This window comes from Vigna angularis, chromosome 1 (assembly GCF_016808095.1).
Source record: "Vigna angularis cultivar LongXiaoDou No.4 chromosome 1, ASM1680809v1, whole genome shotgun sequence".
In the NCBI taxonomy this organism is placed as follows: domain Eukaryota; kingdom Viridiplantae; phylum Streptophyta; class Magnoliopsida; order Fabales; family Fabaceae; genus Vigna; species Vigna angularis.
The window spans coordinates 25,662,378-25,672,121 of NC_068970.1; the positions used below are offsets into that span (position 1 = coordinate 25,662,378).

Below are 9,744 nucleotides of genomic sequence, written 5' to 3' on the forward strand. Positions count from 1 at the left end.
GAACCACATATCTCTGAGCGCTGGTGCCTTTACTTACGCACTGGCTGCTACAGCTTGTTCACAATTCTTGAGTCCAACACATTCAGATGGCTGCAACACCAGAACTAGAGCATTCTAGGAAGGCTTTTGGATGGGCTGCTAGAGACAAATCTGGGGTTCTCTCCCCCTTCGACTTTACCAGAAGGTATTCATTTCAAGCTCTTCAATTCCTCAACTTTACAAGTAGTTCACGCTTCTGATGTTCTGTTTTCTAATGGTGCAGGGAGACAGGAGAGAAAGATGTAGCAATCAAAGTGTTATTCTGTGGTATATGCCACACTGACCTCCACGTTATTAGGAGTGACTGGGGTGAGTCCACTTATCCACTGATACCCGGGTAAGCCTCTTACTCTTTTTCACGTATATGTTTTAAACACTAGATGCTGTCTTAACTTTTACCTTCGATTTCTGAAACAAGAAACAGTTCTGGAAATTTGTTCATATAATCAATTTCTAGTGTGATTTTCAAAATATGAAATAAAATGACTAAGCTTTAACTCAAATTTTGAGGGTGCACACACAGAAAGAAGAAACAAGATTTTTTTGAAGTCACTGCAAGATAACCATGCAAAGTAAGTTATATAAATATAAAACGCCTAAGACAATAGATCTGCTGTTTAGACGAAGCCGTAGATATGCTAAACGGTAAGTTGGAAAACAAACACCTTTCATGCAGACTAGTTATTTGATAAATAGTTAGCTACCTTTTCAATAAAACATGTTATTTGTTGTTTATCATTGACAAGTTATTAGTGTTAATGATAGATTGAATTCTAATTTAAGCTCCAAAACGTAGGCACGAGATTGCCGGTGAAGTGATAGAGGTTGGAAGCAAGGTACAGAAGCACAAGGTGGGAGATAGGGTGGGTGTGGGGTGCATGGTTAATTCCTGTAGGTCGTGCAAAAGCTGCGATGAGGATCTTGAGAATTACTGTTCAAAAACGATTCAGACTTATGGAGCGAAGGATCTTGATGGGAGCATCACACAAGGAGGCTACTCTGATCTGGTGGTTGTAGATGAACACTTTGTGATCAGCATTCCTGATAACCTACCTCTTGAGGCTGCTGGTCCTCTCTTATGTGCTGGGATCACAGTTTATAGCCCTCTCCGATATTTTGGAATTGACAAACCAGGCCTGCATGTGGGTGTGGTTGGTCTTGGTGGCCTTGGTCATATGGCTGTTAAGTTTGCCAAAGCTTTTGGAGCTAAGGTCACTGTAATCAGCACATCTCCAAACAAAAAGAAGGAAGCTATTGAGCATCTTGGAGCTGATTCATTTTTGGTCAGTCGTAATCCAGAGGAGTTGGAGGTACTTTAACTTTCCCTTTCTGAACCTTTCTACAATTATTTTATGAAAGTAGTTTGTTGTAAAATCTGCTTTTTATTATTGAGTTTTTTTAATATGGTTTAGTTTGTGTCTGTGAGGAAAAGTTATTGTTTAACTTCTAAATGCCATTTTTTCTGTTCAGGCTGCAAAGGGCACCCTGGATGGTATAATAGACACAGTGTCTGCAGTTCACTCTCTGGTCCCTCTGGTTGATTTGTTGAAGACTGGTGGGAAACATGTCATTGTTGGTCTACCTGATAAGCCTTTGGAGCTACCCATCTTTCCTTTACTAGGTATGCATGCACATGAAAAATGATTATTACACTTGTATAAAGAACCTTTACGCAAGTATAAATTAGATGTAAAATTAACTTGTAAATATAGTTCATGAAAAAATATATTTTATTTTTCTTAAAAGACGTACTATTATGTTTGGTTTGCAGCGAGAAAGAGTGTTGCTGCCAGTAACATTGGAGGAATAAAGGAGACTCAAGAGATGATTAATTATTGTGCCAAACACGATATACAGCCTGACATTGAGATTATTCCTGTTGATTATGTAAACACGGCAATGCAGCGTCTCGTCAAAGCAGATGTCAAATATCGATTTGTTATTGACATTGGGAACACACTGAAGCCCAGCTCTTAAATTTTCATAATCTATGTTGCAGAGGAAGAATGTAGAGGAAGATATGTTTATTACTTTAAATAAGGAATTTGTCCATGTTGTCGAGTGGATGTGTAGTTTGATTGGATGTTTTACTGTCTGTTTCAGGAGGCATAGTGAATGGCTTGGATGTAGTTGCTATCTTTAATATTATGTCATTAGTAAACATCTCTTTACTAAAATTATGGCTTAATATTTATCTTTTTTATACTGCTAAGAAAAAATGAGGACAAATTTTCTTTTACTAAAATTTTTATAAACGATTTAATGAACCTGATATCAATAATAGAGATAACATGCTTCAGTGACTTTGAATCATATATTTTTTATGTTTTGATATTCGTATTAATAAAGATCTGTGGTACGATAAATAGAAACAAGATCAGAGATCATTAGACATATTTACGAATAGGGTAGGTACAACAATGAGCAGTTTTTTAGTAAAACTGCTTAATGTCTGTATTTAATATCCTTCTAGCACTTTTTCTTGTCCGGAGACTTTGTAAGGACTAAGTGTTTGAGAGAAATAACTTTGATTTGACATTCAATTGAATAATTTGTTATTACAAATTCAAGTTGCGTATTGGATGTGATGATTACCAATTTTAGTTCTCTTTTGAAACATTCAATTGAAAGTAACCGAAAACAGTTTATTTATTATAATATATAAGACACTGAAAGAAAGAAATTTGATTTGAGATTCAATTAAATATTTTGTTATTACAAATTCAAGTTGCGTATTGATGTGATGATTACCAAGTTTAGTTCTCTTTTCAAACATTCAAGTAATGGAAAACAGTTTATTTATTATAATATATAAGACAAAGTGTGAGAGAAATAAATTTGATTTGATATTCAATTAAATATTTTGTTATTACAAATTCAAGTTGCGTATTGGATGTGATGATTTCCAATTTTAATTCTCTTTTGAAACATTCAATTGAAAGTAATGGAAAACAGTTTATTTATTATAATATATTTTATTGGCTTAATTTTCCCGAAATTAAGTTTTTGAAGAATTATTTTATCTATTACAAATTCACTAATAACAAATGTTATAATCGTATATTTGTTTTTAATTATTTGTTTTATACTTTTTCATAAAATATTTTTAAGAAAAACAGAATATGTTGTTATAAGGTGTTTATCAATAATAGATTTTGTCTAGTGAACATCACATTATTAAGAAATTTTGATGTTTTCTTTTATCTTAATATAACAAATTTTACATTTTTTTTAAGGTATATACTAAATTGCAAAAGACAAACCAGCTTTTTATCCTAAAAGAGAAACATGTCCCTTTTTCATTATCTTTTCATTTGAGTTCACAATATTATCAATTATATATAATTAAGTGTTAAATATGTTTTTAATCCCTAAACTATCAAACAAATTTGTTTTTAGTTCCTCTTTCAAAGTTAGGTACATTTTAGTCATCTTCCTTAAGAAAACCTTAATTTTTGGTTCTCTAAAACTAACACGTTAAAAATCAGCTGAGCTGGCTGACGGTGTAGTGCCAAATAATTTTTTTTTCTGACATCACTCCTGCCAGATTTTCTCCCCTTCCACCAACCCAACCCCATTCCCCCACCATGGACCCCAACCCCCACACGGCGCAACGCCCTCCATCCCCCCACCCCCCGCCGCGCTTGAGATATTCCCACCGCCCCTCAGCCACCGATGACCTTGCCCTCCCTTCCGGATCTCCTCCTCACGATTCTATCCGTCTGCTTCCTCGTCTCCTCTTCCAAGCCCAAAATCGCTTCCACCCGCTGCCCCTTCTCTTGCTGCTTCCTCAAATTCCCCGCCATGTCCTTCACTGCAACACCTTCCAAAAATACCACCACAGTCATTGCCCTCAACACCCTACCCCCGCGCCGCTACAACTTCGCATCTCCCCAATCCCTCTCCGACTGGCTCAAACCCCGCCTCCCCTCCGAGTCCTTCGCCTAGTGGGGCATCAATCCGGACACCAAAAACGTGGACAGCCTCTGGCTCGAACTCTCCCAGGGAGAAACCTCCCTCGCCGATTCCAGTCCTCTGGTTCAGACGGTCCACGTCGTCCTCGTCCCTATCACCGCCAAACACGATCATAAAATTGCAAGCAATTCACAAAATTAATAACATCAAACCCTGTAAAAAAGGAAAATTGGGGGGAAATGGTGATGAACCTCAAGCATGTCTTTGGCGAGATCGATGGTGATGACGTCGGCGCTACAGCCCATGCCGCCAAAGTTGAAGCTTTTGACATTGCCACGGAGCTTGTACTTGTTGACGATCATGGCGAAAAGGGAGGGTGTGGGGTTGAGGACGAGGATTCTGATGTCCTTGGGTTTGGTGCGGGTGTTGACGAAGAGGTTGTCAAGGGCGCCGAACATGACCTGCTCGGCCTCTTCCCTTGTGGTAGGTTTCCTTGCCGAGGCCATAGCGGAGGAGAATCTTGCGCTGGAAATCGAGGGAGGATGGGAGGAAGTCGCTAGTAAGGGTGGAGTGGTGGATGAACTTTTGGAAGTGGACGGTGAGGTGATTTGGGGGACGGTAGCAGGAGACGTCGAGGAGGTAGATGATGGAGGTGGGGCGGGTCATGATGTAGAGGATGGATCCGTGTCATCACATGTGCCAAGAGTTAAGAAGGAAAACGGTGAACACACGTGGCAAGACGTTAGCCAGCTCAGCTAGTTATTAACAGTGTTAGTTTTGGAGGACCAAAAATTAAGGTTTCCTTAAGGAGGAGGACTAAAATGTACCTTACTTTGAAAGAGGGACTAAAAACAAATTCGCTTAATAGTTTAGGGAGTAAAAACATATTTAACCCTATAATTAACTATACATGTCTTTTCTTTTTTATATCTAAAACATTTTATTTTTAAATTAAATCATCTTCTTTTAATCAAGCTACATTTTCTTTTGATTGAGCAACTTCAATATCTAACATGTGTTTGAGGTTCTTGAAATTTTAAAATATTTACACTTAAGTCTCTCTTTAATAGAGATATTATAACATCATTTCCTATTATTAACATGCATTATAATGAATACATTTTTAAAAGGGTGATGATATAAAAAATTAGACAATCTCTTTCGGTATGCTTCAATCCAAATGTTTGAACAATGTCACTATTTTTTAAACATGCATAAAAATTTCTTTAAGGAAATATTTTTTTAAAGTTTACTAAGTAGACTCCAAAAAAAGAGAGGTGAGTCACAATGAATAAACTAAGAACCTTGTCCTTCGTAGCCATAGTTTTCCTCAAACTCTTTTTACAAATTTTCTCATAGAAATCCTTAATGACATCATTACTCCGCTAGAGAATATCACTCATACTTCATCATTTTTCACCCGAGTTTATTCTCGTACCTCGTGCATAAGGTTAATTATTTATCTATCTATCATCATTCATAGGCGTTTAGGATTTTGTTGTCATTGTTGTTGAGACCAACTTGTAATTTAAAATCATTGTGAGCTTCATCAAAGGTTAGTCTTTTTCATGAGAATTTTTCGAACTCAATGTTAGTAGAAAACCAACTACATGAGAAATGCACCGATCGCACGTAGTAAGTGATAAATATCGTCATTTCCCAAGAAATTTGTGCAACACTTGACAACTCTTGCACTCAATAACTCACTTAGACAACAAAGTTCACAAAAATACAATGAAAACTCTTTTTTGTATTTTTATCAAACAATTATTGTGCAACAAGAAATTTAACATAGATTATTTACAATTGTCAAGATTAGATTTCTTCCATTTCATTCTCATGCATTTACAAACATCTCAATTCCATATTCAAGTCAAAATTAACTCACCAACATACTTAAATCCTATTCCTAGAGCCTTTGAACCTATGATCACTTATCAAGTTTCAATCACTTGAATCCTCAACAAGTGAAATCATGCTATAGACATTCAATTTCAAGTCTAGAGTCTAAAGATACAAGTTTTATTCCTAGATACAAGCATCCTAGATACAAGAATCCATTAGGCATTCAATTTCAAGTCTATACTCTAAAGGTATTTCCCAACACCTCAAGCATCACAAATCAAGAATGAGAATAATCCACACCAAACATTAAGCTTAGAAAAGCATGTATATATCAACAACATAGTTTTACACAAGAACTCAATGTTTTGCATCTAATCTCAAGAAATAAAAAAACAAATTCATGGTGGAGAACCTAGGGTTTACAAATTGAAGAAATAGAGAAAAAATTGAAACCATAAAAAAGATAAAGGCCCTTTCCCGATACACCTAGCAGATGTTCCAAGCTTCATTCATGCCTCTCCTTCACATTTCCACCTCCAATCTGTAGCCCATCTTTCTCTTTAACTCCAAAAGGGGGAGAACCACCATCGATGAAGGAGGAAACCCGAGGAGGAGAGGAAGACCTTCCCAATACTCCAAACTGTTGGGTACAACCAAAGTCCCACATCGGATAAAATAAGAGATGGACATGGATTTATATACACATAAGATACCTCCATTGATAAGAGGCCTTTTGGAGTGATACTAAAAGCGAATCCGTGAGAGCTTGGTTCAAAGCGGACAATATCTTACCAGTGTGGAGATCTATGTGTATGTGTATGTGTTGTACCTCCCTACAAATGGTATCAGAGCCCATGGTTCAGGTCTGGTGACCGAGCTCAGTCGTGAAAGAGGGCAAGGAGATGCTCAGTGTTGACCATGGTGTACTCGAGGATAAGAAAAAGACTTACGTTGTAGGAGAGGTGGAGATGGAGAACCATAGTTCTTTATTTTAGGGGAGGATGTTGGGTACAAATAAAGTCCTACATCGGATAAAATAAGAGATGGACATGAGTTTATATACACATAAGATACCTCCATTGATAAGAGCCATTTTGAAGTGGTACTACAAGCAAATCTGTGAGGGCTTGGTCCAAAGCAGACAATATCTTACCAGTGTGGAGATCTATGTGTATATGTGTGTGTCAAACCTCCCTACACAAACAACCTCCAAGAGTCTCTCCAAGGCACCCTAGGTGATTCTATTCGTGTGAAAATGAGGAATCTCCAAAATCCTCGCGAAAACATGATTAAATACTCACCTTCGCGTATAAAATATGACAAATTCGCTAATAGCTTCATTCTCGCTCAGCGAGGTCTAAAAATTGAATCTCTTTAACTTATAACTCGCTAAACAAGTCATATTTTCCCCAATGAGAAGCCAACTCACGCAACCAATCAGCGTAGCACCTAATGGTGTTTTTTTTATCGTTTGGGGGCGACCCATGGTACCTTTCTTCATATTTGCATTGATGTGTGAGATTTTAATGCCCTTGACGTGGGTATTTATCTAAAAATTATTCTTTCTTGTCTAATCATGCTTTCTTGAGTTTTAGCTTGTTTTTCTCCACCATAATTACTTTTCTATTGACTTATTTTGCACGCTTAAAATAGATATTATAAGTAAACGAGCATAAAACAACTAAAATACAAAACAATGCAAAAATAAGATAAACTTGATGATTAAACAAGATAAAAGCTATGGATAAGTTGATTTTATTCATAAAAGTAGGTAGAAAATAATGTTACCACTCAACAAAGATCATGGCCACTGCTTCATATGTGAGTCATAAATTTGTTTCTTTTGTCAATGATTAGGGAGTGCAACGATATTCCCATGATATAATTTTGACTTGGCCAAGTGTTTTCTTCAACTTGTTCAATATAACTTTGTTCAATACTTCAGTTTGACCGTGGATCTGTCAATGTCTATCAAACTCGATAAATTGCTTGAACTCTTTGTTAATGAATTATCAACCATTAAGGATGACAATAGAATAGGTAAAGTATGTTTGCACACAACAGTCTCCTCAAAGAACATTTATACTTGTTGTGCATTCATAGTTGATAAAGGTTTTGCCTTCACCCATTTAGTAAAATAATATATTGCACTATTAAAAGTTTTATTTCACCTTTGGTGAGTGAGAATGATCTAGGTATATCCATTCCTTATGTAGTGAAGAGTAAAAAAGTAACAATTATATGTAACTTCTCTACTAAGTAGTTTTAAAAGTATTTTACCTCCAACCTTTGGACTAGAGTGTTCTTGACTCGTTTATCTAAGTGTTCTTGACTCGATTCTTTTTAGTGTGACCACCATTGAAACTTGTAGCTTGAGGCATGAGATATCAAAGCAAAAGAAAAAAAATGTTATGACAATGTTATTTACAAATTTTCAATAAACAAATTATATCATAATAAAATATTGATGTATCAAAGATACAAAGTGTCATTATAACATTTCTCAAATCTTGGAAGAATAAAGAAGAGTGATGGATACAATTCTATCATTGGTTCATGGTCAAGCATAAAATAAGTAAATTTAATCATTTTAGGAAATTAGTCTTAGCATGTTAATGATAAAAGGTATTGGAAATATTCTTCTGATAAAATATTCATCATGAAACATGTTTATGAACTGATTTTTGGACAATATTATCAAATAAATCTAAAATTTATATTTTATCCTTAGTGAACTCATATCTCATGATAAAATAGAATATGAAAGTGTACCTAAATTTACCTTTAAGAATGATATAAATCCCAATATTAATAACGGGTATATGATCCTTTAATAAAGAACCTTAGGTACTTCTACCTCGATTGGTAGGAATTTATACTTCTACCTTGATTGGTAGGGATATAGACCTCTATCTTGATTGGTAAGGAATTATAGATAAAGAAAATATATGTATTGTATAATTTTATAGATAATATACTATTTTGTACAAAAATGATAATAAAATATAAAAACTTTGAAAGGTATGTAAAAATTTCATCAAAATAGACGTTAAATATTCTTATCAAAATTCGAAGCAAAATTTAAACAGGTAACAAAATCTAAATAACTTAATAACTCCTAATAAATATTCTAAGACTAAAACACAAGTAAAGATTTAAGAAAATTAAGTCAATAAATAAATTTAAATCCATATAAATGTATATGAATATATAGACAAATATGAAAAAATATATTATTCCATATGATATGAATTTATAAAACTTTTAGACTCAACAAATTAATTATAAAATTTAAAATATCAATAATAATAGAAGTTTATCATTATATCATAATTAATATAATAAAGATAATAGAAATCAATTAAATATTGTTGGTTGATATATGATATTAAGAAATTTATAAAATATAATCAAACATAACAATATATTATATAAAAATGTAATAATTGTTCTAACAAATATAAATATATTTGTGAACATTATTTAAATACTTTATAATATTATTGATTAAACCTTCTCGAACCAAAAATCAATTCTTTAATATATTTATTGGAGAATAATTTAATAGAACAATCTCGCTTCCACTAAAGAAGGTTGTTTCTCCTAAGACACCTTAGAACAATCTCGCTTCTACTAAAATATTTTATCAATGATCCATTAGAGACATTTACTTTAAAATTAATCATATTTGTTCTGTTGTTCCTACGGTGGATTAATACCAACGTGTATAATCTTCACAATCTCAACCGTACACATATTTCATAATGAATTTGATTATTTGTGCTTTTTTTTTTATACATTGCTACGTGTGTAAATACAGTAAAAACAGAAAAGAAAAAGCGTGAAAAGAAAAGAAAGCAGTACTGTCCCCACCCACGTGGGCCTCATAATTACATAATTGCCTACGTGAAGCACTATGAACCACATATCTGTGGGTGTTGGTGC

The 9,744-nt window shown here is 34.4% G+C and overlaps 1 protein-coding gene across 1 annotated transcript; it reads left to right on the plus strand.

Moving 5' to 3' along the window:
• On the plus strand, positions 1 to 2,216 carry LOC108323871 (probable mannitol dehydrogenase). Its single transcript, XM_017556671.2, has 5 exons — positions 1 to 184; positions 263 to 376; positions 836 to 1,349; positions 1,510 to 1,660; positions 1,811 to 2,216. Exons 1-5 carry the CDS (start codon positions 87 to 89, stop codon positions 2,014 to 2,016), a joined length of 1,083 nt encoding a protein of 360 aa, XP_017412160.2. The 5' UTR covers positions 1 to 86; the 3' UTR covers positions 2,017 to 2,216.
• Positions 2,217 to 9,744: the final 7,528 nt, after the last annotated feature.

Excerpts from the sequence above, each read along its gene's own strand:
- LOC108323871 (XM_017556671.2), top strand. The coding sequence starts at position 87 with ATGGCTGCAACACCAGAACTAGAGCATTCTAGGAAGGCTTTTGGATGG. Across the intron at positions 185-262 it reads CCCTTCGACTTTACCAGAAG|GGAGACAGGAGAGAAAGATG; the intron begins GTATTCATTTCA and ends CTAATGGTGCAG. Across the intron at positions 1,350-1,509 it reads GTAATCCAGAGGAGTTGGAG|GCTGCAAAGGGCACCCTGGA; the intron begins GTACTTTAACTT and ends TTTTCTGTTCAG.